General features: G+C 40.0%; 4 protein-coding genes across 4 annotated transcripts; 1 reads left to right on the top strand and 3 right to left on the bottom strand.

Moving 5' to 3' along the window:
• The first annotated feature begins 275 nt into the window (after nucleotides 1-275).
• On the top strand, nucleotides 276-4924 carry ruvbl1 (RuvB-like AAA ATPase 1). Its single transcript, XM_068314892.1, has 11 exons — nucleotides 276-568; nucleotides 1195-1281; nucleotides 1398-1530; nucleotides 1991-2142; nucleotides 2346-2435; nucleotides 3485-3634; nucleotides 3719-3782; nucleotides 3872-4070; nucleotides 4166-4268; nucleotides 4347-4438; nucleotides 4747-4924. Exons 1-11 carry the CDS (start codon nucleotides 428-430, stop codon nucleotides 4904-4906), a joined length of 1371 nt encoding a protein of 456 aa, XP_068170993.1. The 5' UTR covers nucleotides 276-427; the 3' UTR covers nucleotides 4907-4924.
• A 206-nt stretch (nucleotides 4925-5130) lies between these two features.
• Nucleotides 5131-6257, bottom strand: mustn1a (musculoskeletal, embryonic nuclear protein 1a). The gene is made up of 3 exons (XM_068314894.1): nucleotides 6104-6257; nucleotides 5860-5986; nucleotides 5131-5602 (listed from the first exon to the last, which is right to left on the bottom strand). The coding sequence occupies exons 1-3, from the start codon at nucleotides 6110-6112 to the stop codon at nucleotides 5505-5507; spliced, it is 234 nt and encodes a 77-aa protein (XP_068170995.1). The 5' UTR covers nucleotides 6113-6257; the 3' UTR covers nucleotides 5131-5504.
• Nucleotides 6258-7172: 915 nt separating this feature from the next.
• On the bottom strand, nucleotides 7173-10077 carry rft1 (RFT1 homolog). Its single transcript, XM_068315776.1, has 10 exons — nucleotides 9832-10077; nucleotides 9651-9736; nucleotides 9354-9476; nucleotides 8961-9252; nucleotides 8740-8874; nucleotides 8360-8620; nucleotides 8121-8265; nucleotides 7920-8025; nucleotides 7577-7826; nucleotides 7173-7492 (listed from the first exon to the last, which is right to left on the bottom strand). The coding sequence occupies exons 1-10, from the start codon at nucleotides 9892-9894 to the stop codon at nucleotides 7328-7330; spliced, it is 1626 nt and encodes a 541-aa protein (XP_068171877.1). The 5' UTR covers nucleotides 9895-10077; the 3' UTR covers nucleotides 7173-7327.
• A 3798-nt stretch (nucleotides 10078-13875) lies between these two features.
• On the bottom strand, nucleotides 13876-26001 carry prkcda (protein kinase C, delta a). The gene is made up of 18 exons (XM_068315566.1): nucleotides 25815-26001; nucleotides 23273-23402; nucleotides 22953-23152; nucleotides 22799-22865; nucleotides 21782-21938; nucleotides 21579-21610; nucleotides 21317-21402; nucleotides 20719-20848; nucleotides 20539-20639; nucleotides 19511-19607; nucleotides 19227-19357; nucleotides 18959-19132; nucleotides 18784-18875; nucleotides 16207-16269; nucleotides 15653-15791; nucleotides 15328-15516; nucleotides 15000-15128; nucleotides 13876-14877 (listed from the first exon to the last, which is right to left on the bottom strand). Exons 2-18 carry the CDS (start codon nucleotides 23379-23381, stop codon nucleotides 14719-14721), a joined length of 2055 nt encoding a protein of 684 aa, XP_068171667.1. The 5' UTR covers nucleotides 23382-23402; nucleotides 25815-26001; the 3' UTR covers nucleotides 13876-14718.
• Between the last annotated feature and the right edge of the window lie 753 nt (nucleotides 26002-26754).

Here is a 26754-nt window from a genome sequence, read left to right on the forward strand (position 1 = left end):
TTTCTATATTTCAATATTCTACAAATATCACAAATGTCGGGAAGGTGCTGTGACAAAACAGCATATACAGAACATTCAACATCTTGTAGTTTCCAGTTCCACTACGACAAAACAACTGCTGCACAAACGGAAGTGACGACTGTCATGGGCGGGTTCTTTCTTGAAAGACATAATTTCTGACCAATGTGTGTGTTACATTACTCTATTTTTTTCCCCTTTGTCCAAACATGGGGCACTTTTTTGTATCACTTCCGCTCATGTTCCCTGGTAACCCACATGGAAACAGACTTTCCTGTGTTTTGAGTTTCGGCGCCGATTGAGGCGGCGAATATTAATCGGAGAGACAGACGGATTTTCCTCAGAACAAACCTTGGATAAAATTTTTTTATCATAAACTATTAGTCAAATTACTGTAAAATCAGCCAAAATGAAGATAGAGGAGGTAAAAAGCACCACAAAAACTCAACGGATCGCCACACATAGCCATGTTAAAGGACTTGGGCTAGACGAGGCCGGGAATGCTAAACAGTTATCCTGTGGTCTTGTGGGCCAGGAGGCTGCAAGAGAGGTAATAGTCATGTTTATCTGCACCTATGGTATTCTTCCATTTTGTAGAAGAGCTAATAGTAGACCTCAGGGATTATGGCAGAAAGAGTTCACCAGCGGCAAGGTGTAGCAAAAAGCTAGCTTAACTCAATTAGCAGCACGGACCCGGTAGCGTGATGTCACCGTTTTATACCCGGGTCAGAGGTCTAACCTGAATATAATGTGAGCAAAAAATAGAAGTAATAGACTGGAATGGAAGCCACAGCAGTTTATATTATTTTATCTACGGTTAATGTTTGATTCATTTTTTAAATTATTTCTCATTTACTTTTTAACAGTAAGATTCTATATGGGTTTTTTTGTAAATGTATTGACAGATGTAGAAACTGACAGTGAATTAATTTTTTTAAAATCTGATTGTCATAAAAAATAAATGCAAAATGTACCCGAGCATTGTGATGTGTAGCTTGGGGGCACCACTGTTAATTGACATTAATTGCCCATGAAGTGAAGGGCAAGCATAACAATGACATGGCAGTTTCTGACGGCTGATCAAGACTTCAACAATGGATAATGTATTTACATATTTGTTGCAGTTGTCCAGAATATCTGATAATATATTACTTGAATAAAAACATCTCTCCCTAGGCTTGTGGCATCATTGTTGAAATGATCCGTTCTAAAAAGATGGCTGGACGAGCAGTGTTATTGGCAGGACCACCTGGTACTGGAAAGGTAAACGTTCATTCACTAGACACTAGAAGACAGCAGCAAAAGTTAAATGAATGTGACCTGTAATGTGGCTGCAGAAAAGGCGATGTAATGTGATTTTCTGCTCCTCCTTCCTTCAGACTGCCCTTGCACTGGCTACAGCACAGGAGTTGGGAAATAAGGTCCCTTTCTGCCCTATGGTTGGCAGTGAAGTCTACTCATCTGAAATTAAAAAAACAGAAGTCCTGATGGAGAATTTTAGGAGGGCCATAGGTGAGTGTTGGTTGGTCTCTTGGACATACCTCCAAACTCCAAGATCTTTCACATCAAGGTCTTTGTACTTGTGATACTTGTGCTTTTGCAGTAATTTCTTTTTTGGTGTAAAAGATCAATCTTTATTTGATGCATGTACTCAGTAACAAGTTACCTTGCAGGCAGAGTGAGATGTCCTGCTAACATCATTATCATGAGTCGAAAGGCTGAACTATGCAGTGGAATTGTGGAGCTCATGCTTAGAAAGATGGAAAGCTGAGAATGAGCCTGATCAAGTTACTGTTGATAATTTACTGTGAAAATTTTATGGGCATGGGCTCACACAAGTTCTGTCTGTAATAAAATCTGTGGTTCAGTGGACAGGGGAATGTGGCGGCTTACTTCATAGAGTAGTATAAAGGCCCGATTGAGTCGTCACTCTACTGTACACATGTGTCTGTCATGTTGCCCTCATGTACAGGACTGCGTATCAAAGAAACAAAGGAGGTTTATGAAGGTGAGGTGACTGAGCTGACCCCCTGTGAGACTGAGAATCCAATGGGTGGCTATGGAAAGACCATCAGCCACGTCATCATCGGGTTGAAAACGGGCAAAGGCACAAAGCAACTCAAGGTCATACAGTGAGCTATTATAGCTGTGTGCGTGTGTGTTTGTGTGTGTGTGTGTGTGTGTTAAAATGTTAATTGTTTTCTGATTATTCTCTTTTAGTGTGAAGTAGTTTTCTCTTTGTTGATTTTAAACAATGTGTCGTATTAATAAAGTTGTAAGACAAGAATCAGTGTTTGAGTTGGAAATCTCTTTTGTTGTGTCCTTAGTTGGACCCCAGTATTTATGAGAGTCTTCAGAAAGAGCGTGTGGAAGTGGGAGACGTCATCTACATTGAAGCCAACAGTGGAGCTGTTAAGGTATTCTGTACATTTTATACATATGTATATAACAGTTATATAACACACATTTATTCCATCACTGTACTTCAGTACAAATTCAAAGTACTTTAACTTTCCTTGACAATTTTATGTCCCCTTATACTTTTTCTCTCAATATACTTATACTCCATGTCTCCATGCAAATATTGTGCTTTTTGACATTACAGCTTTTGTCTCACAATATTAACAACAAGTTAGTTTTGACATTTTGTATAGATTTCATGTGTGGTATAAATTATCTTTCAAAATATGTATTAAATGTAACGTGTCTTGAGAAAATTGTCTGACTATGTAAACCAAGTAAACCATGTAAAAGCTTCACTTGACAAATAACAGCAAAGGAAAGAGGTACTTTTTTTTCATAGTAGGTACAATTGCTTTTGATAATTTTATGTATTGACAATACCTTTTATTTAGGAATGCTCTAAATGCATATCTTTTATTTGTAGTGGAATATTGTCGTTGTGTGTTATTTGTTATTTATTTGATCAGCAAGTCAGTGAGAGAAAGATGTTACATACATACTAAACTCAAATTGATTAGTTATAGCTACGTACTAATGTACTAGCATTCTTTTATCTCCACCAGTTCTGCATGAAAGCTCTGCTGCTTTTCTACTGTACCCTGGAATGATCCTCCCATTCCTTCATTTTCCCTTGCTGCCGTTATCTCTATATCTCCCAAAATGCCTCGTTTCCAGCAGAGGGGTTTGTGGCCTGTGTTGACAAGCTGAGATGACGGCTGCTTTAGTCAGTGCAGGTGGGCTAGAAGCTCTAGTCAGAAGCCAGAGGATGAGGTTTGGACACATTTGTTGCTGCCGACAGCTAAATCATGACCTACCCTCTGAAACTTTTATCCTCCGCATGCCGTCCTCTCTGCTACGGCCTGGCAATGGAGTCAGTCATACACCTGCTCTCCACACTGTCGTTTGTTCACTGTTGCCCAAAAGCAATGTGAAACTTAAGTTCTGTGGGTAGATGTTTGAATTGTCACAATTAACACATTGGGGTGTTATTGTGTCTTTGTAGAGACAAGGTCGCTGTGACACTTTTGCCACAGAGTTTGACCTTGAGGCAGAGGAGTATGTGCCACTGCCCAAAGGTGATGTCCACAAAAAGAAGGAAATAGTCCAAGATGTTACACTGCATGATCTGGACGTTGCTAATGCCAGACCCCAGGTACTGTATGTAACTGCACATATCATATAAACTAGTATCACCAAAAAAATGCCAGTTTCAGTGTATTCAAATTTATCATCTCAGGGAGGCCAAGACATTCTCTCCATGATGGGACAGCTTATGAAGCCTAAAAAGACGGAAATCACAGGTAGATAACCAAACCTCCCAGCTCACATCACCAGCTGCATTCATAAGATATAGAAATTCTTTTTTTTCCATTTGCTCTTTTCATTTTAGATAAGCTGCGGGCTGAGATCAACAAGGTGGTTAATCGCTATATTGACCAAGGTGTAGCAGAGCTCGTACCTGGTGTGCTGTTTGTGGATGAGGTGCACATGTTGGACATTGAATGCTTCACTTACCTTCATCGAGCGCTTGAGAGCACAATTACCCCCATCGTCGTGTTCGCCTCAAACAGGGGAAACTGTTTGATCAGGTGGAGGATTCAAAATTTCATGACACTACAAAACAGAAAACATTTTTTCTTCTGTGAAAGATTTGTATCATTAAAAGTCATCTGTTGCTTTTCAGGGGGACAGAGGATATCTACTCTCCACATGGGATTCCTCGGGACTTGCTTGACAGAGTCATGATAATCCGTACCATGATGTACACACCACAGGAAATGAAGCAAGTGGGTCTGACTGCCAGGCTTGTGCATGTGATGTATGAGACCTACGTATGTGTGCATTGCTAATCACATTGTTTGTAGATCATCAAGATCCGTGCTCAGACTGAGGGGATCAATATCAGTGAGGAGGCTCTTACCCACCTGGCAGAAATTGGCACCAAGACCACCCTCAGGTATGAATTAGGAGAAGGAATGGAATGAAGAAGTAGTTTCTGTACATTGAGTGGTCATAGTGCTCCACTCTCTCCATTAATACAGCTGACAATGAGGCTCATGGTATAAAAACATGTAGTGGAATTTTATTTTGAACCAAAAAGAGGAAATGCCAACGTCTGTTTGACTGTTACGTAGGAATAGAAAGGTCAAACTTTGACATTGGCTTCCAAAGGGAAATGATCACTGAATAAAACTACTCATTACTCCAATACTTGCCTACTACTGGTCTAAAATTACGTTGATTTTATTTCCTGTTTCCTTTCAGATACGCTGTACAGCTGCTGACCCCAGCCAGTCTGCTGGGTCGTGTTCAAGGGAAAGAGACAGCAGAGAGGGAGCAGGTAGAGGAAATCAATGAGCTGTTCTACGATGCCAAGTCTTCAGCCAAAATTCTCCAAGATCAACATCACAAATTCATGAAATAAAACTGGATTTATTTCTCATCTTTGTACTTAATTTTTCACAATTTGTTCTGATAAGTGTTGCTGATGTTTTTGTTTTCTTCATAAAAAGAACAGTTTGCAGGGCTGGTAATTTTAGCCACTTCTTATGTGTTTCCCTTTTTTTCTTCAGTTGTTTTATTTCAATTTTCTCATGTACCAAACTAAATGCTTGTCTTCTTATTAAAAGTAGTGGATGAGACAGAAAAGCAGATATTACAGACATTTTTATTCATCTCAAAGAAATCACAATTCTTTTAACAGTTTTAACAAACCCGACAAAGAAACATGATGTAAAGCTCTTCATTGAATCAGTATTTTCCTGTCCATTACATTACACGCATCTGTGTTTAAACATCACTTGACCAAAAAATTAAGTGGAAGATTCTTAAAAGTTAAAGAATGTTAGTGCAAATGTGTTTTATATTTAAGAATGTGAGTAAGGGAAATAACAGTACTTCAACAACACAAAGCGTTAACAAAAGGCTTTAAAGTGTTTCTACATGAATTCAAGTGGAGATGGAAATCCACTGATCCCACTCTTATGAGAAAGGAGATGCGCCATCATGGTCAGACATGCCTGCTACTTCCTGTTTGGTCGAGCTGAACGTACGTTCAAAACTGTCTCTGCTCCTGATTTCACTCCACTGAACACAGAGGGAGCAGCTGCACCTGATTTCTCTGAGGGAAAAGACAACCATAACATTTAGCTTTCAATGGGGCTGTTATGTAATACTGGGGGCATACATTCTTTACATGTGTTTGAAGTTTCATCCCATCAGGTTTCAGAGCAGCCCTCCCTTTTCTGAATAAGGAGTGGAAACAAAAAAAGAAACGCCCCTCACAGACTTCCTGCCCAAATATGATTTTAGCTTAACCATATCCAGAAAACAAGACATTTCCATCACATTTCCATGTTTGTGCATGTGTGTCCTCACCGCAATCCTCCATTACTTGCATTGTCTTGCTTTTCGCTGGCCCACCTAGACCCAATGTGTTCTTTGTTGCAGTCAAATCCTCGTCTCTCACCTCAGGACGCATTTGTCCATCTTCCTCCTGAACTGGCTAAAGAACAGTAAAAGAGAACAAAATGGGACATCTGTACTGTCAGATACTATAAATCTGCAGGAAGTTTGAACAAGGAAAAGTCATTTCTCAAAAAAATAGCAAGTGTTGTCTTACTTGAGACATGTTGAAGATGTGCTGCAAGAAACTTTCCACTCAACTGTCTCTCCTGTAAGTCCACTCCAACAAGCAGCACAAACACCATCTAGCAGAGATTCCCTGGTTGACAATAAATCTGTTCCTGAGCCTGATGACGCAATGAGTTTATGGACTCCTCCTTTTCTGTCTCTCTCCCTCTGCTTCTTCTCACGGCCTGCTTCCTCTCAGTGCTTCAAAAGGAGATCATCGCTACTGCTTGAGGGATTCACTACTCAGGGGCAGCTAAACCAGCCCTTTTGATTAGTAAATACTTCAATTTTATTAAGAAATCTAACTTCTCAACAGCCTTTACACCATGCTGGGCATACAAACATTAAAAAAAAGGAGAGTGAGCATTGTCCTGCTGTACAGGGATGTCTCCACCCTTTCCTAATCATATCATTACCTGGCATTTAGGGAGTATATTACTAGTGGCAATAGACCGGATAAATAACTTTTTTATGCAACATAATTGTAGATGTTGTACCTACCTTACGTTTAAAAAAATCACAAAAAGCCATGTCACTTGTAAAAACTCACGTTCCAGGAAGCGCATTCCTCCTCACACAACAATGAAGATTGTCACTTAACAAATTTAACATATAACATATCACTGATACATTTCAAATGGATGTGCTCCACTGTTCTTAGTGGTGTAAAAAAAAAACCTTATCCCGTTAACCTTGCCAATAACCAAGTTCATGTAAATACATACTGGTTTTGAGACATCCAAAGCATGTAAAGATAAATGTTGACCGAGTGCAAGTAAATTTAAAGTTATCTACAGTTTTAAGTAGGACATGTGAAGTTACCAAGTCGTAAATTCAGTTTCTTATAGAAATTAATAAGTTACTTAAATCAGCAATAAACCTGTAATCCAAACATTTTGACACAAACACCAGATCATTTGGACTCCTTTAAATTCACACATTCATCATTTGTAGCTAGACTATTTTAAATGCAACAAATATGAAAAACCAGCCTTGGTTTATTGTGAAGTACAATCCACTCCTGATACAACCTGATTTAAAAAAAATTGATCATCAAACAGGAATAAAAAATGTTTTTATTATTGTGAGTCAACACAGGAATGATCCAGTGAATAAAAAAGTGTTTCCATCATTGCTTTTACACAGTGTTAGAACTGTTTTTTAGTGAAACAGGGGCTTTTTTCCAGTTCAGTAGATCCACTTTCAGTCTGAATTAAGTGCGTTTCTTTGTGTATCGGGGCAAAAGACGAGTCCTTACAAACTGAATAAGCCGAGTCTCTGTGAGAAGAATGACGACAACCACAATGAGAAGACATGCTGCTCCTACACCGATGTGGGCTAGCCTTAGAAGCCAACCTCTGTCGCAGCAGAAAATAACCTGCAACCAAGATTGAGTGAAGATGTTATAAGAAACTATCATCAACAATTTGAGATGGATTAAATAGGCATAATTCTATTGTACCTCAGACTGTGCTGTGACAGCACCACTGATGCCAAGAGTCAGTAAAACAAAAGGGGAGGGCAACAAGCCCCGCAGAGGTTTCCATTGACTGGGCTGGAAGTAGCGATAAATGTAAAGCAGGCTGTGCAAGATGCGTAGACCCATGTTCAGGCAGTTTGCTAGTATTAATCCCACAGCACCGGCCCACCATGTCAATATGTAGGACAGGAACAGGAAAGACACAGAAAGAGCCAGCATCACAAAGTTATACCTGTGAACAAAAGACAAGCACAGTGCTAACTGACAGGCAACATTATGAGTAATGAGTCAGTGTGTGTGTCTGCATGTATTTCAGCATTCTTACTTGTCAACCTCTTTGTGACTCATGGCAGCAAATACAAAACATTCAGTTACACCATTTACTGCAAGCAGGAGAACGTAGCTGCTGTAGCATCTCAGCAAAGTGGGGCCTTAAAAAAATGAATAAATAAATGTGCTGTGATTAAGAAATCAGTAGCCTTTACCACACATACCTTAAATGAACAGAATTTGTAACCTCACTCACCAGCCCAACTGCTCAGCAGAGAGCCACCATAAATGTCCAGAGCCAACTGGGAGTATGCATAGCCAAACACTGTGATAATCAGACCGATTACCAGCACCAGTTTCAGCAGACATTCCAGGACCTCAGCTGCAATGGCAACTTCTTCCTGCGGACAAAGCTCACATTATGAAGTACAACCAGCAATGATTCGTCGGCACCTATTCACGAATGCACTTTTGTGATGCACGCAAGCCTCACACCTGTTTCTGACTTTTGACATCACGTCCTCGCACTAGTACTTTGGCAAAGAAGATGTAGAAGCTTTCCTCAATTGGCAAGAAGACAAATCGAGCCACCATGGATCCCAGGTTGCTGACGATATCATACACTCCTTGATCTCCAAAGCTGAGGACGTTAAAGAATGTCATGACATAACGCTCACCCTCTGTCAAGATCTGCTTCAGAAAGGACTGCTTGAAGAAGCTCCAGGTCAGCCTGGCGAGCGCCCAATCAATCATAGGCTAGAAGCAGGAGATGAGGATCAGTCATCTTATGTGGCAACATTTTTGTCTTTAAACCAAAGAGTTTGATTTTGTGTAGATGGATCATGATAAATCTATCTATTCCCCTCTCATAATACCTCTCCATCAGCTCTCCGGGGCAAGAGCTCTCCTGCACTGTGAAGAGGAAAGTTCTTCTTTGACGCCTCTTCAGAACCCAAGAAACGAATGAAGTAACCAGCATAGCAGAGCACCAGTAATCCAGTGTACACCAGCTGTGGATTAACTCACAGTGTAAAATACTTACACACAGAGCACATAATCACATAAATAACGTAGAAAACTACAACCTGGTTCTTACATGAGCAGCAGAGAAGATGTAAAGTCCCCAATCACGGGCGAACACCACCAGCACCACAGTTACAATGCATTTAGCGATCATTGCTAAGCTCTCAGTGACCACTTTCAATCGAACCAACATATGAGCCTGAGCCAGGGCCCAGAAGGGCTCAGACAGGAGCTCCTGCACTCCTGACAAGCCAAACAGCACCACAGCGACACCATAGTAAGGAACACTTTGGGGGTCGGGTTGCTCCAGGAGAAACAGCCACACCGAGGCCAGCAGGGCTGCCCATAACATACCTAGAGGCAGCCTGAAAGGTTAAAAAAAAAAAAGCAAAAGTGAAGCACACAAGTTAAAAATGTAAGTGGATTACACAAGGTTTAAGAGCATTGACTTGTAGAATGAACTCACGTCAGCCACAACAGATTGATCGCTTGTCTCCAGCTGTAGCTCGTCCCTGACACCCCGCTCAGACAAGCTCTACGAAAAGCTTCTCTGGATAAAAATACTAATGTGGAGTAAAGTAATGTAAGCCTGCATGATAAAACACACACACACACACACACACACACACACACACACACACACACACACACACACACACACACACACACACACACACACACACACACACACACACACACACACACACACGTTAGAGCAGACAAAGTTGATGTAGGTACAGCTCAACATCTCATACATGTTTACCTGACATTAACAACCCCAATCAGCTCTTTGGAAACAAACCGCAGTGTGAATCCATTCAATAAGAATGTCAGGACACGGAACATCACCTGAGATGAGAAAAACAATTATCATTTCTATCATTTAACGACCGTGACAGAAATATTAGGTTACCGTTCGTGAAACATCCAGTGCATTTACACACCTGTAGCAACACACTGTATGATGCCAGAGCGGACGCGTTCCGCAATACATCCAGAGAAGTCATTTTGGATGCTAAGAAATCTTTGTCACAAGTGAATTTGCAAATTCATTTGCAGTTTTCCAAGTTGTGTGATTATTACACATCCATCGTGTCGAAACTGTCACTGTTCCTGCCAGAAAGGCGACAGAAAGTACGCTTTCATACAGATTCGTGAGTGTGACAGGAAGCGGACTTGCAGTCCTGGTGAAAACACTTCCGTACACATTCTACGGAATTACGTTACGTGGTGACGTCATGGAGGCTATAAAGCAAAGTCGCTAGAGGGCGCCAGAGGCCCTCTGATCCTCTGACGGTTATAGGAGTGTCTGGCTCATGCTGGACAGTTTCGTCCGTCATGAGCTGAATTTACATGTTGAACATCAACATGTCGATACTGTTTGGCTAAATTATGGCCCAATAAAATTAATTCTGCAGAACAACTGCAGATTATTTTTTTACGCAGATCCAATTTTTTAATATATGTTTTTATATTTATATGTATATATATATATATATATATATATATATATATATATATATATATATATATATATATATATATATATATATATACTGTATATATATATTTTTATATTATTAATATTATTTTATTATTTTTTATTTTTATAATGTAGCCACAAGAGGACACAAGCCAGTGTCTTATATACAGAGGGTTGCGTCAGGAAAGGCATTCGGCGTAAAACTTTTGCCAAATCAAAGATGCGAATCAAACCTATGACTTCCATACCGGATCTGTCGAGGCCGGGTTAAGAACAACCGCCATTGGCGCTGTTGACCTACAGGGTGCCAGTGGAAATGGGACTACTGATGGTCGAAGAAAGAGAGGAGGAAAGTGTGTACGGAGGAAGAGAGAGAAGAGGAGCGCCAAGAGTATAGGACTGAAAGTACGGACGTTGAATGTTGGAACTATGACAGGAAAAGGTAGAGAGTTGGTTGACATGATGCAGAGGAGGAAGGTAGACATACTGTGTATCCAGGAAACCAGGTGGAAAGGTAGTAAGGCTCGAAGTTTAGGAGCGGGGTTCAAGTTTTTCTATCATGGTGTAGATTAGAAAAGAAATGGAATAGGAGTTTTCTTGAAGGAGGAGTTTGTTAGGAATGTCCTGGAGGTAAAAAGGGTGCCAGATAGAACGATGAGTCTGAAGCTACAAATCGAAGGTGTGATGTTCAATGTTGTTAATGGATATGCTCCACAGGTAGGATGTGAGCTGGAGGAGAAGGAAAAATTCTGGTTAGACTTCGATGAAGTGATGCAGAGCATACCTAGAAGTGAGAGAGATGTCATTGGTGCAGACTTTAATGGACATGTTGGTGCAGGAAACAAAGGTGATGAGGAGGTGATGGGCAGGTTTGGTATCCAGGAGAGGAACGCAGAAGGACAGATGGCGGTTGACTTTGCAAAAAGGATGGAAATGGCTATAGTGAATACTTTCTTCCAGAAGAGGCAGGAACATAGGGTGACCTATAAGAGTGGAGGTAGGAGCACACAGGTAGACTACATCTTGTGTAGACGGTGTGACCTGAAGGAGATCAGTGACTGCAGTGGTAGGCGAAAGTGTAGCCAAACAGCATAGCATGGTGGTGTGCAGGATGACTCTGGTGGTGAGGAAGATGAAGAGGGCAAAGGCAGAGCAGAAGACGAAATGGTGGAAGCTGAAAATGGAAGTGTTGCATGACTTTTAGGAAGGAGGAATGAGGAGGTACAGGAGTGTATACAGAGAAAGAGGGTAGCTAAGAAGAAGTGGGACACTGAGAGGACAGAGGAGAGTAGACGGGGTACAGGGAGATGCAGCGTAAGGTGAAGGTAGAGGTAGCAAAGGCAAAACAAGGAGTTTAAGATTACTTGTATGCTAGATTGGACAGTAAGGAGGGAGAAACTGATCTATACCGATTGGCAAGACAGAGACAGAGATAGGAAGGACATGCAACAGGTTAATGTGATTAAGGATAGCGATGGAAGTCTATAGACAGGTGCCAGTAGTGTGATAGTTTTTCACTTGTCTCTCTATGAAAAAAACTAATTTCAAGTTCCTAACAATTTATTTGCACTTTTCTAATCTAAAATCAAATACTAATCGGCACTATTACCCTACACTAATGTTACAGCAATAAATACTACCTATTGTGTAGGCAAGATATTTGTCAAAGTTTCTTGTTTCTTGTATAATCATGTCATTGTTTTACCCTCCGCGGTACACTGGCGTCGTGCCCGGAGTGTCCCCCGCCTCACGCCCTGAGACTGCCAGGATAGGCACTGGCTACCCCGCGACCTGCGTTAGCGGATTAAGCGGGTTGGAAAATGAATGAATGAATGAATGAATGAATGAATGAATGAATGAATGTTTTACCCTGTGTTAATCCTCACAGCTGGTTGAGACACTTTGATTCACTCTAAATTCTTCACTTTCACTAGATAGATAGATAGATAGATAGATAGAGAGATAGATAGATAGATAGATAGATAGATAGATAGATAGATAGATAGATAGATAGATAGATAGATAGATAGATAGATAGATAGATAGATAGATAGATAGATAGATAGATAGATAGATAGATAGATAGATAGATAGATAGATAGATAGATAGATAGATAGATAGATAGATAGATAGATAGATAGATAGATACTTTATTAATCCCGGAGGAAATTGCATATATCCACTGCTCAGGCATTACATAACAAATAATACTGGATAAACACCAGGAGAAAAGGAAACACTGACATCACAGGACATACCACAAGACATACATTACACTAACAGACAGGCACATGCAGCACTAACAGGACTTATATACTAAAGTATAACTAAAATATAAACAGTATAAAATTTAAAAAATATTACAGTATTAAAATATAAACAGTATAAAATAAAATCTAAACAGTATAAAATTGAATTAAAATATAAAACAGTATAATAAATAAATTAAATTGTGTGTGTGTGTGTGTGTGTGTGTGTGTGTGTATATATATATATATATATATATATATATATATATATATATATATATATATATATATATATATATATATATATATATATATATATATAACAGTATAAAATTAAATTTAAATTAAATTAAATTAAATCCATTTTCAACCCCGTGCTGACCTCGCCACCTCCCCCCCGCTCCTCCTGAGAGAGTCATTGTACCCCCTGATGGCACAGGGCACGAAGGAGGACCTCAGCCTCTCTGTGGAGGCGCTGTGTGACAGCAGTCTGTCGCTGAAGGTGCTTCTCTGCTGGGAGAAGGTGGTGTGTAGGGGGTGCCTGGTGTTGTTCATGATGGCCTTAATTTTAGACATGGTCCTGCTCTCCAGAAGCATATCCACAGAGTCCAGGCTCAGCCCGACCACTGAGCCCGCTCTGCGGATGAGTCTGTTCAGACGGTCCATATCTCTTTTCCTGGCCCCCCCATCCCAACACACAATGGCGTATGACAGCACACTGGAGACTACGGACTGATAGAACATGAGTCCGTACACACCCACGTGTCACACCCACGTGTCACTAATGATTTGCTATTGGATTATCTGTAATCTACCAGGTGTCTGATCTGTTTTCTTTAAGACAGCAAATCATTGCGGTGAGTTCGGTTCAAATCGGGTCCAAACTCCTCAATTTTGCATCAGTGTCAGAGGTCACTGTCACAACCGTGCAAAAGAACGATATTACACTCTACAGTCACTTCTCTCAACCATCCTGCTGCTTGTGTGAACTGAGTCCAAACCTTTGAATAAAATTACAAAACCGAATCTTGGTTTTTCCAAGTCTTTATTCTCATTTCAGTATTAGCGATCGCCTTTTATTTAGTCGGAAGAAATTTCCACAACGCTCCTCAGAGTGTAAAACTGTTCATTTACAATTCCCAAGATTCTGTTTAAGTGACAACTCTGATCAGACAAAACCCAAGCATCTGTTTTTTGGAAATTTAATTAGTCCCGTAAACAGCAAAAGCATTCTTAAGAGAAATGAACCTTAGACTTTGAATTTGATGGGTTTTTAATCAGATGTAAAAGATGAGACAATAAAAAAAAAGCACATCCTTATCAAACCATTATACATGTTGCAACAATATACAAATATGTTGTCTATATACAGCATGTCATTAATTCCACACATCTTTTATAGTCATACCTTTACCGAAAGTTTATATCCCTGAGTGCATTCACTTTACCGCCATGCACAGACAGGACCTTTCAAAACAGCTGAGATCAGCTGGTAATTTGTTCTTTACATGGCAATATGGAGGTCATCACACAAACGTAAATTCTCCGGTAATAATTTAGATGTTTCAAAGACAAGTAACATAATTAATTTACATTTAAAGATGGATAGGTTTTTGTTGGTCTGATGTCTATACATGCAGTTACCTACATCGCACATCCATATATTTGGTATATATTGTGTAATACATTCCTACATACTATCTACTGCACTTGCCTCCTGCTAATTTTGCATGTCCAATTGGGTTGAACTGAATATTACGAGAACAGAGAAAAAATGGCTGCACAAAATTGCAGTAACTAAAGCGGAATGTAAGGATTTGTAACCTTCTACCATAAGTTTATTACAGACCTTCAAAACCTACACAATTAAAAAGCATGCATACAAACACATTAAAATCAATACATACAAGTCCCTAGACCTGTTTCTACTCGTATCATTCCAACATGTACCTAGGAGAATAGATTGTGCTTAAAATCAGGTCACAAAAATACTGACTGCAGAACCGTTCACTCATTGGAAAGTTAAACAAAGTGACAAATAACGGAACTCTCTGGAAACAGTAGGGCTGTAACCCAGGTCTGACTGTCATCACAGCAGTCATTTTTCTAATAGCTGCTCCATCTTGGGGTTGATGAATGAAAAGCCAGCAAAAGCAGTCTGATCCATGGAATCTATGAAGTTCTTATCGCTGTAGGAGAGACGTGGCTTCTCCATCAGGAATTCCCGATCAAAATTGCTGCAATCATTTGGTGCTTTCTGTAATTGCCAACAATAGTATTACAGCAAAATTGTAAGAGAAGTAATCATATATTATAAACAAACATGACTACAACACACAATCCATAACAAAATTGCCAGTTGTGTGTGTGGGGACATACCACTTTGGGTTTGAAGGGGGGCTCAATTTCTCTCTGTTCCAAGGCCTGCCAGATAATTGTCTTGAAGAAGGGGTGTAAACGGATGTTACCCACAATTCCCAGCCTACGAGTGGGGTCCCTTTCAAATAACTGCAGGGAGTCAGTGAAGGTAATATAAGGAATATGGACCGTTACATCTCAAAATCAACTTATTTTTAGCTATCAATGGTAACATTCTTAATTTAATTTGAAGACTTGATCAACCTGTGTATTTTCAAGGAACAGAAGAAAATAATAAATCTGCCCTGTGGCACAAACGGTGCATTTGAAAAAGGTGTTTTAGACAGACCCGTTCAAGCAAGTCTTTGGTCTCCTTGTTGATCCAACGTGGATAGTGGGGAGTATCCATGCGGATGGACTCAAATAATTCATCTTCATCATCTCCATGGAAGGGTGACTGACCAATCAACATTTCATACAGCAACACCCCAAATGACCACCAGTCAACAGAGAAGGAGTATTTCTGTCCAAGCAGAATCTAAGTTGAAACACGATATGATAAAGAAATGTTAGAGGAGACAGAGCACTTGTCTGTATAAAGAATGAAAATTTGTCTGGTTGCAAGATTGAATATTTGAAGCAAAAAGAGCATCTCTACTTATAAAACTCAGTACCTCTGGAGCAATATAGTCAGGAGTACCACAGAATGTTGTGGCGCGATTCTCTCCTAACACATTCTCCTTACACATGCCGAAGTCAGCAATCTTTACGTGCCCATCTTGGTCCAGCATCACATTGTCTAACTTAAGATCTCTGAAAACAAACCAATCAAATCACATTTAGAAATAATAGTGATCGCTTTGAAGGTGGAAGCCGACTGTAAGATTACAGATTTTCCTGACACTTTAAAATCCACCTCTTAACTATAAAAGATGACCAAATTGTCATTTCTCACAAAATTTTTATTTTATTGTTTCTTCTGAAGCAGACTTTTTGACTCCCCACTGGGACTTTCCCACACTGTTTTTTGAACAGTCCATGTAAACAACAGCATTACCACCCAATGATAATGAGATTTTCTGAATCAAAATATGAGACAAAATGTGGGGAGTACCTAAACAAGCAGGTTTGGAGTCTTTAAATTCTTTACTACATCGCACTGTAACTGTACAGAAATAGCATTGTGTACATACATACATCCAAATGGAACATATATTTGAACTCTGACCTGTAAATGATCCCTTTGGAGTGTAAAAACTGAAGACCACAAATGATCTCAGCAGAGTAGAACCTGTGAAAACAAACATGGCAGAGAATCATTCACTCATCCCTGGGGAAAAGGTATAGGTGTATCCATCTCGCTCCCTTGGTCAGTGTAGAGCTAAATTATTGAAGAGGACATTTGTATGGAGTAAGACACAGGTGAATAACGCTCTCATAATGGGAAACATGAGAGGCGAAAGATTAGCCCATCTCTAACTGCTTCTCTTGTCATGTGTTACAAAAAATTGTGAGAAGAGACAGAGCGTCCACTCCAACACAAATGACTAATTGAAAAGGACTGAATAAACCGATCAGGTTTCATCTATTCATCATCTCTCACTGAAAACCATTACCAATGTATTTTACCACTTACAGAACAAGTTAGACAGCAAAATACATGACAAAGTTCAGTCAGTGCGAGTAAGTTATACTTTGCAATGTGAATAATGTTGAGACGGTAAACTAACTTCTTCACAGCACCGCGTCAACAGGTTAGCAGCAGCCGCTGGCAGAATAACACATTTGTCCTTATAAAGAGGTCACCATAAAATTTGCAGTTCATTTGCTGCCTCAGGAAAAATATTGCATAACAACATCCAGAGATACTTTCCGTTCCACTTTGACAGCTTGTGGAACAACACACAAAAAAGTGTATTATATTCTTATATATAAAGTATGTTGACTAACTCTATGTTAACATGTAAAGGCATGTTTTGTTTCAAATGAACGCTATGCCATTTAATAAAACACCCCACTCCCCCCACCCCACTGCTGAGAAGAAATTTTCCATTTGGGCTGAACACAGTCACAGAATGAGGAGGATTTTAGAGAATGCCAGATTAAGATCAGGTGTCTGTTTGCAAAGTACAACATTACTCCTGTCATCTCACAGGTCCAGGACACAGCCACCACTTTAATTACAGGAAATGGAAAAACACTACTACATTCATTGTTAGTGTTCATACTGGCATAATGTAAAACCTTTTCAAAATGAGTATAAAAATCTTCATAAATATTCATGTACCAGTGGAGTACATTTGCAATTATCCCTTTCAAATATAAAATAAAGTTGCAGAACACAGCATACATTGAAATCTGTCACTGCAAATACATTCAGTACATAGTCTTTTCTTGCTCATAATCTATACCTACTTTGTGTGTGCAGGGTTTTCTTTTTTTTATTATGGTTGTTTACGTGATACTTGTGCATCTAAAATGACCCTTTCAGAAATTATTTATTTCTATTTCTGTCTGAGAATGTGGGACTTGAGTTAGTGGTGAAACAGGTGCCACCAAGCATTAGATTCCATAATACTACTTGTACCAGTGAGCCATTGTTATTTTCTGGAAGGATTCCCAAAGTCATGTTTAGTGAGGTTGGAGGTAGTAACTGATACCTCCTACAGAAGCAAGTGCACAGGCACTGAGAGCTGCTCACTCCTTACAAGGCCATTCTGCTCATGAGCAACAGCTAACAGGCTCCACTGTAGACCCATAAGAAAGATAAAAAAGCATGTTGAGAAAGAGAGACTGGAGGTGCCATGAGGAGAGTAAACACAGACTCTGCTTTGTGAGAATCTGGTTTTCATCAGTGAATCTATAGATGAGTCTCTGCACAATAACAAAATAAAAAAGCACTAGTAATGACAGTGAGTACCAGTGTGTAATGCTTATTATCTAAAATATCTCTCCTGCTGTTTAAAAAACTACCCATGCTTCCCTAGCCTCCCTGTTGCTCAACAGATTAGTTACCATCAATGAACAAACTGTTTCAATGTCTCAGAAAAATACTAAGATTATAAGAACATAAAATTTTCTGGGAGACACCTGTCCTACCTGCACAGAAACACATTCAGCAAACATTGGCAGAATGATTCAGCAAAAATATTTTCTCACAAAGACAAGATAAGCAACAGATGGCATGACACAACAAATGCTGACAAAACAACATTAAAATAGACATGGTGTTGGAAGCACATTATTTAAATGCTTCGGTTTAAGTAAGTAATAATACATTTTTCTTTAATCATGTTGTTCCTATGGATATGATTTAATTTACAATTACATGCTATGAAGATGGGACATGTATGTACACGCACATTATATATTGTGCAAAATATTATCTAAATATCACAACTGAAAAAAAAACCCCAGAAAATATCTGGATATCATTTCACAGGGACATTGTGAGCCGAGCTCAGGGGGAGCCAGTGGCTGTACATGAATGTACTGTACATTGATAGAAAGGATCTGACCTGGGCCTTCAAGTGAGCTGATGGCATCTAGGGAGTGAACCTGGGACTCACTCTGAACCCTCTTGGGATGTCGTGGGTTGATCAGCAAACATCCATGAAAGAGGTCGCCCACTTGACAACCCAAAGGATGCCATCACTTGTTTGAACTCTACAGAATCTTATTGGTGGGGTAGTATTAATCTCTAGAGGAATATGACCATCTAGTCCTACACAACAGATCTTTTCAGTATTGCAGGACCATGGCGGCAAGTTTGTATGTTATTATGTTTATGATACGTGTGACTCACATGGATCTGTAGAGTTCAAAGCGGCCTTTCTCCTGGATGTGAAACATCAAATCTCCTCCGTTGAGATACTCCATCACAAAGAACAGATGCTCCTGTTGACAAATTTGATTCGGATCACTGAGGACAACTCCAACTAGTGAATGCAAGAATATCTACTGAACTGAAAATGGAGTACCTTAGTCTGGAAGGAGCAGTAAATGTGTGTAAGGAAAGGGTTTTCCCAGGCTAAAGCCAAGACTCTCTTCTCCACCATAGTACACTCCACATCATCATCCATCAGCACTACATCTTTCTTCAGAGCCTTCACCGCAAAGTACTCTCCATGACCCTTCAGCTCTGCCAGGAGAACCTGGACAACAAGTGAAAATATGGATGAGGAAAACTGAGGAGAGATTATATTTAATAAGAGTATGACTTCATGTGGACATTGTTAGGCTATGTACCTTCCCAAAGCTGCCCTTTCCCAAGACCTTGTGAAAGATGAAGTTGTCCACATTGACGCGAGTCACATGTGTAATACGAGACGGAGGATGTGGGCTAGACCCCTCCCACAGTCGGCCATAGGGAAATCCCTCTAAAGAAAAAATGAAGTGGCACTTAATAAAATTATTCAAAGAATTATGTTTAACTCTGAGCACACTTGTATATTCGTCTGCAAGTGGCATTTATTACAGCACATACTTACATGAATGCATCTAATTATATGCACATAAAGAACAATGCTCACCCTCAATTTGAAGTCCAGCAAGTTTGTTAACTTCATCATAGATGCCAATATCAGGCAGATTAGGCAGGTTTGGATCAGAACGGCGGGTTGATGATTTCTGAAGGAATAGCAAATGCAAAAATATATAAGACACAGCAAGACCAACAGATTCCCAGCAATGATACCTAGCTAAGGTATACCCACGGTGAAGTTATTTAGTCAAATTCTTTTCGTTAACAAAGACTTGTGTGCTGATTACCCCCAAAGCTACACAAATTTAGATTTGGAAAAACAGAAGTGCACAAACCAATTCCTACACAATGGATCTACACAACGCCTCACTACACGGCGGACCCGGGTTCTAGTCCCGCTCTGTACGGAGTTCACATGCTCTCCCCGTGTCTGTGTGGGTTCTCTCAGGGTTCCCCGGCTTCCTCCCACCTCCAAAAGCATGCGCTTCAGGTTGATTGGCCGTTCCAAATTGCCCGTAGGAATGAGTGTGTGTGTGCATGGTTGTGTGTCTTTGTGTGTGGCTCCGCGGTGCACTGGCGACGTGCCCGGAGTGTCCCCCGCCTCACGCCCTATGCCGCCGAGATAGGCTCCAGCTCCCCGTGACCCGCTGCGGCGGATATAGCGGTGGTAATCTGAAGATGACTGACTGACTGATCTACACAAGTTTAGCTTCCTTATGGTCAACTACAATGTTAATGTTATTTTTGTTTTCATAACATGCATAACCATTTAATGGTTATCACACTCATTAATTCATCATTCCTAACTCATTCCTTCATTACCATAACTATGGTCTAATGTCCTACCCAGTATACTTGTATTTACTGTCCATCCATCCACCCATTCATCCTCCACCGCTATATATGTAAGTACCAGATAAAATAACCAGCTTTGCAGTCTGGCAGAGAGAGCAATGTTGTTTTAATAGGATGAGTTAGATACTGTATGTGCTTCAAATTCTTTAGACCTAAATCTGACTTCAGCAAACATATGATTTGATCTTAAATTCATACCCAAAAATGACTCTGTGAACTCACCTGGCTGACTTGAGTAAGTGCTTCAGCTAGCAGCTTTTGATTAATACCACAAAGGTTAGCTACTTTATCTTGACACTTGTGGTGGACGTTCATGGCACAATCTGCAAACAGAACAAAAGCATCTGTTAAAGATGATAATATCTTCCACAATCAGTCAAATACAGTATAGCTGTGCCGTACCTTCACATTTGAGGCCTTGTTTGACTAGACCCCATAGCATGTTCCCACAGTGATCACAGAAGGTGGGACTCATGTAGTTGTGGGTCTTGAAACGGTGTGGCATATCAATTTTAAAGCGCTCCTTCTGGAACTGTAGGGACAAATGGGATTTGTTATCTTCAGGATGACTTGTGGCAGAGGAATCTTGATTAGCGTTCTTCACAAGTCTGACAAACCCATGTCATCTTATTATTTCTTTCCTTTGTCTTTTGCTTTCCTCTCTGAAAGTCAACTCTGACAGAAAGTTCCCTATTTCCTCTATTGTCAGCCTCCACTGTGATAGAAAGGACGTCTTTAGTATATACTCCATCAATTCTTCAAGGGAAGGTGTGTAAGCTTGATCATTTTCTACGTCTGGTGGTCTTGGATTGTTCTAATCCACCAACATGTTCAATCTGGCTGGTATCTACCTTTATGTCACATTCTATCCCAGCAACGCCTACCGATTCAGACTTAAGGAATAACAGCAAAAACCAGAGTGAAAATATATCTGATAAATTGAAATTGTGATTGATATGAAGTATGCTCACAGTACATGAGGTGCTACACAAATACATACCACAGTATCTCGACTGTTAGCAGCAGTACCAGTACATCTGCCAATGATTTTGTCTATGCACTTCTTGTGGATGGCTGCATTGCATTCTGATACAAGCAAAGACAAAAGAGATTTAAATAGTTTATAACACTTCTTAAAGGTTTAGAAAACAAAACTTGATTTCTTTCATTGTAAAGTATGCACTTTGTGTAACAGTTATACATTTGATTTTTATTTTAAGTATTGCAAAAAGTACAGGGATTTTAAGCTTTGGTACACTCACGTCTGCATTTATAGCCTTGCTTGTTGAGTCCCCTGTGAGAAAAAAATTAGTGAACAGTATGCTGATTAATCACTTGTTAATAATGATGCTCAACCACACCACATTTATGCAAATATATGTATTAATATTAAATTTTTACTACAGCTCAAGTATGATCAAAATGGTGAATGAACTTTTTAGAGCTGAGTTTAGGCAAGACTGACCAGACAAATTCTCTGCACACGGAGCAGAAAGTGGGCTGTTTGAAGAATGTGGCAATAAACTCGTGGTTCTTGATGAAGTGGATCTTTGCCTGCTTTATGGCCCCTCGTCTACGGTTCAGGGTAGGAGCTTCTTCCTCCTTGGCAGACTGCTTACTCTCTTTGAGACAGAAAAAACGGAAATACAGATCAGTCAACCCACACTGCAGTGGAAAAACAAAGGTCATCTAGTAAATGCCACACATTGCTAGCCTTGAAGTGGGAACCCACGGGAATATGCCTGTGAATAATAAAAATAGATCAGCCAAGCAAAACACTGACAAGTAGTTGTCCAGTCTCTGAATACATAAAATGGAGTCTCAGGTATTAAAATTAACAAAATAAAAAGCAAATCAAAGGTCAGTCAATCTTACTGAGAACCTATAGATCAAGTTACATCGATATGAAATACTTGGGTATTTCATAAATCTTTCAAATGTTAAATGTTAAACTTTCAAATGTCCTTAAGTCTACTGATTTATTTAATCAGCATCGTACTGTGGATGATGGTGTACTAGGCTTAATAAAACTTTTGTGCAAAAGTTACATAACTGTTGCATAAGTTGTGCATATTTTTGTGCATGATTTGGTTTGAAGCGTGAGGGTCGTAAATTATAGAAAGAATTATGTCATGTATATCTGTGCATGATAAACTAAAACAAATGATGTAGAACAGTTTTTAGAAATTACAATCAAAAATCTGTTTCAGACGGATCTGAAAGTTACAGGGGCTACAGACTGATGGCACATGTAATACCATAGAAAACAATGCTACTAAACACCTACAGAAAATGTATGTGGTTCCATGGTGTAATGGTCAGCACTCCAGCGATCCGAGTTCAAATGTCGGTGGAACCTGATTCTATTTATTCACTTAGATAATTTCCCCTAAGGCGAACAATACAGTTCATTGAAATTACAGACAAAAATGTTCTTTGTAAATGAGGACAATGGATTAAAATAGAAATGAATTTCCTTTACCTGTATCCCCTCCCTCCAGAAAATACTGCACTGCCATCATCACTTTGCCAGATGGATGGAGATCCACCTGAGCCAAAGTTAGAAAAACGGGCAGCTATACACATGAAGTCTGAAATATGGTTTAACAGACAGAGCGTAGTCTGTGATGTCCTACCCAGAACTCAGCACGCCCATTGGCTTTCTTGCAGCGCTCAGCGAGGACAGATACACCAACAGTGACCTCAGCAAGGGGCTCCTCTGGTGTTTTCATCAGCAGTATCTCAAGTACTCGACCCTCATAGATGTGTGCATCAAAACTGGCCTTCCAAGCCGGGTACATGGTAGGTTTTCTCTGAACCAAGGTCTTACCTCGTTCTAGGAAACAGGAAGAATGCCTTACGTTCTTAATTGCAGGAAACATGTAATATTTCTTTCAACAAAATTAACGAATTCTGTTAAGGACATGGTATTGAAGGTCATCAAATAGTTTCTCACCAGTTGACAAGGCTTCCTTCATCTTGATTGCACAGAAAGGTGGATCAGCCAGAGGAGGCAGGATGCCCAACTCATAGGAGTTAAAGGCAATCCTCAAGAAAGGAGCCATGGTGACAAATATTCACGTCACCTGTTCGAAGAGATGGATAATCACAGTTACCCTGCTGATGTTTTCCCATGATGACATACACATATTTACAGCTTGAAATTATATCCGCTTGAATTTCATACATATATGTAATTGAGTATAATCCAGTTATACCACAGGCTACGGCTGAGGCAGGCTAAAATGAGGTAGGCTTACACTGGTCAAATGAAATGGATTTCTCACTACTTCATCATTATGTTCTTCTTCTGGACTTCTGTCATTTAATAGTCTCTGTCAACCTAATGATTAAGTTATTGAAAGAAACAAAATGATAAAAACTAGTTTCATCCACTTACAGGCTACATACACACGGTTAATTAAAATACTAGATCAATATAATCCAGCATGGAGGGGACTAACTGCTATATGCATGATTCAATGCCTGTGTGCTACAGATGAGAGCACTACTAGTTCTATGATCGTCTATGCGCCACCTGTTTCTGTTTGTGCCATGCAAAAGATATCTATAAGCATCATAAATTGGCTGCACAGTTCAGTCACACACATGCTGTCTTCTATGCGTAGTCTGTAGTAAAATGTCAAATGAGCCATTTGCTCCTTTGCAATTTGGTTCCATGTGTCATTGTGTTTTCAGGGCTGTGGAGCTCTTTTTAATATGCAGTTTCAACAAATGGAGATCCCTGTCTGCACTACCAGAGTAGAACAAGCCTCAACATGCCGCTAATCCAAATACAAGCATGCAGATCACCACAATAGATCAGCTAGTATTCACAATCCCAAACCCTTAACCGCCCACACTGAGAACAGAAAAACTGGATGCAGAAAGAAATCCAGGAAAGAAATAAGTATGCGGTAAGAGATGAAGGCGATAAATGACTGCTCACTCCTCTGTGAACCGCGATGTCAGGGTTTGGGGTGTGAATCAATACCAAGCACACTGTCTAAATTGAGGGCAGTAGTGATTGATTACCTAGCAAACTGTTCATGTACAGTTTCGATTTGTCCCATGTGTTAAATTCAGTAGATACGTCCCACCAGTAGGCCATAATATGTGAACTCCACCTGACTTTGTTTACTTTCATTATATAGGCTACTTCCTGTACCTTTCTTAATGATATATAAAAAGGCCAATTTGTTAGCAGGCATTGCTACTATCAAGACAACTAAATTCTAATATCCTAGGGCACTGTACTGAACACATTCAAATATAAAACGAGCAACTACAAGATAGGCATTGAATTAATAGTTCATAAATGGTGCAGAATTAATATCTTCTACATGTGGAGCTTGAGTGCTGAAGTCTGAGCCATAAACAAACATTATAAGTGATGTCAACATGGGAGGCGGAAGAGCAGTTTTCTTCTAATTTGAATTAAAAAAAAAACAAAACAGAAAAATAAAGGTGTACAATTACCAGCTACATGTATGTAATTACTACACAAGCATTAAATAAGCTGCATTACACGACATCATGTTGTTGGTGGCAGAAACATGTCTTTACACGAACCTCTCTGTACACATACATATGCATGCATGTAACAGAAGTGAATTACACTGCAAACAATTCCTGCTCACAATTTTAAAGAACAAAACGTGCAGAATACCGTGACAGTCACAGGGTACACAATGGTTATTGCAATGACTTATAATGCAACTGTGATGGTGCAATCAACTGTTGAGAATGAGTTTCAGTAGAGAATCAGTCAGTGATATTCAGCAAGTTTCTCAAGGATGTGGATCTATCTATCTATCTATCTATCTATCTATCTATCTATCTATCTATCTATCTATCTATCTATCTATCTATCTATAGGTAAGTAAATGCATAATTTATGCATCTGCATTATAAAAATAGGCTTTCTTTACTGTCCAGATCTGCCTGCATTCCTCTCACAACATGATGCGACCCGTGAGGTTCTATGATCTTAAGTCGAACTTCATTAACTGTATATTTATATTGATACCGTCAAACATTTTGAGAGTTGTCACAGACTAAGGTGATGATGACCGACTCAGACAGCCTTGAAGTCATCACCTGTCATCATCTGATGAACCCATCATCACTCTGACTTCCGTCCAGCAGCGTCACGGATCACAACAGGTCATAGATTCCGTCGCACGGCTTTAATTAAAATGTACTTACGATGTTGCAACACTTAAAAAAGTTGACAGGTATCGCCATTCCAATCCGAGCCGAATGCTCGTCAAAGTCAAAGACGAACTATTCATGATAGAACTCTAACACACATTAACGTAGTTATTCGTTTTCCGTCAGACGTCAGCGACAGCGGGGGTTTGTTACCCCCGGATGAAGGCAGCCATATGAGGAGGGAGAACTTTTTGCTCTTACAGCGACATTATGCAAGTTCCAAACATGAAAACTATAGCCACGAAAATAACTCGACTAAAACACAGTTCCAACAGCGTTCTTACCTCGTTTTGCGAAAAAGGTGCCGTTTATTTCCACCGCAACACGACGAAACTGCCTTTTTCTCTTCCTCTGGCTTTCGCTCTGTGATTCCGTCGATTAAGGAAGTATGGCGCGCGCTCTCATCACCAGGGCTGTGACGTTTACCTGACACACGCACGCGCACGGGCGCACGCACAAAGCGGTCCGTGTCTCGGCGACCGCGGTTGTCCTACTTTGAATAAAGGTACCATCCGTTTTTTCCGGACAAGTTGTCAAAGCGGTCAAACGGACTGACACAAATACTGCATACATGTCAGTTTCCTGTTTTTGAACATGGTGGTGTTTGTTCCCCACTGCTGGTCGTATTTGGAAAAACTTGTTCAGACAAGTTACAGATAAAAAATCTACATCCCATCTACATCTAGGCCCGAGTGTGGCCTACCTAACTACTGGATAGGCCATGTACAGGATAACACATTTGTTTGGCAGGGATGGGGTCGCATGTTGCTGTGTTACTGTGGACTGCTAGGAATGTTTTTAGGCTTGACAAAGTACAGTATTTGCTGGCAAGGAGGTGGCTACTGCTTCATGCTTGTATTTACACACGCACGCACAAACACACACACACACACACACACACACACGGTGGGGGGGTGGAAAAGGGAGAGGGAGAGAGAAATATAAATAAATGAATATGCAAAGTTAGATATTCTCATGTGATGAGCTTAAATCTTCTCCTTTCGGCTTTTCCCTTCAGGGGTCGCCACAACGAATCAGTCTCCTCCATCTAACCCTGTCCTTTGAATCCTCTTCTCTCACACCAACTACCTTCATGTCCTCGTTCACTACATCCATAAACCTCCTCTTTGGTCTTCCTCTAGACCTCCTGCCTGGCAGTTCAAAACTCAGCATCCATCTACCAATATATTCACTATCTATCCTCTGGACATGTCCAAACCATCT

The sequence above is a fragment of the Antennarius striatus genome, chromosome 5 (genome assembly GCF_040054535.1).
Source record: "Antennarius striatus isolate MH-2024 chromosome 5, ASM4005453v1, whole genome shotgun sequence".
Classification (NCBI taxonomy): domain Eukaryota; kingdom Metazoa; phylum Chordata; class Actinopteri; order Lophiiformes; family Antennariidae; genus Antennarius; species Antennarius striatus.

What these genes read in the sequence shown, in the direction of transcription:
- rft1 (XM_068315776.1), bottom strand. Translation starts at nt 9,894, where the DNA reads ATGACTTCTCTGGATGTATTGCGGAACGCGTCCGCTCTGGCATCATAC. An exon ending in CATACAGTGTGTTGCTACAG is followed by an intron (nt 9,737 to 9,831) that starts GTGTGTAAATGC and finishes TTCTCATCTCAG; the next exon opens with GTGATGTTCCGTGTCCTGAC. An exon ending in ACATCTTCTCTGCTGCTCAT is followed by an intron (nt 8,875 to 8,960) that starts GTAAGAACCAGG and finishes GTTAATCCACAG; the next exon opens with CTGGTGTACACTGGATTACT.
- prkcda (XM_068315566.1), bottom strand. Translation starts at nt 23,381, where the DNA reads ATGGCTCCTTTCTTGAGGATTGCCTTTAACTCCTATGAGTTGGGCATC. An exon ending in ACAAGGCCTCAAATGTGAAG is followed by an intron (nt 20,640 to 20,718) that starts GTACGGCACAGC and finishes TTCTGTTTGCAG; the next exon opens with ATTGTGCCATGAACGTCCAC. An exon ending in CCAAAGACTTGCTTGAACGG is followed by an intron (nt 15,129 to 15,327) that starts GTCTGTCTAAAA and finishes GACTCCCTGCAG; the next exon opens with TTATTTGAAAGGGACCCCAC.
- ruvbl1 (XM_068314892.1), top strand. Translation starts at nt 428, where the DNA reads ATGAAGATAGAGGAGGTAAAAAGCACCACAAAAACTCAACGGATCGCC. An exon ending in GAATTTTAGGAGGGCCATAG is followed by an intron (nt 1,531 to 1,990) that starts GTGAGTGTTGGT and finishes CCTCATGTACAG; the next exon opens with GACTGCGTATCAAAGAAACA. An exon ending in CCAACAGTGGAGCTGTTAAG is followed by an intron (nt 2,436 to 3,484) that starts GTATTCTGTACA and finishes GTGTCTTTGTAG; the next exon opens with AGACAAGGTCGCTGTGACAC.
- mustn1a (XM_068314894.1), bottom strand. An exon ending in GCAAGTAATGGAGGATTGCG is followed by an intron (nt 5,603 to 5,859) that starts GTGAGGACACAC and finishes CTTTTCCCTCAG; the next exon opens with AGAAATCAGGTGCAGCTGCT.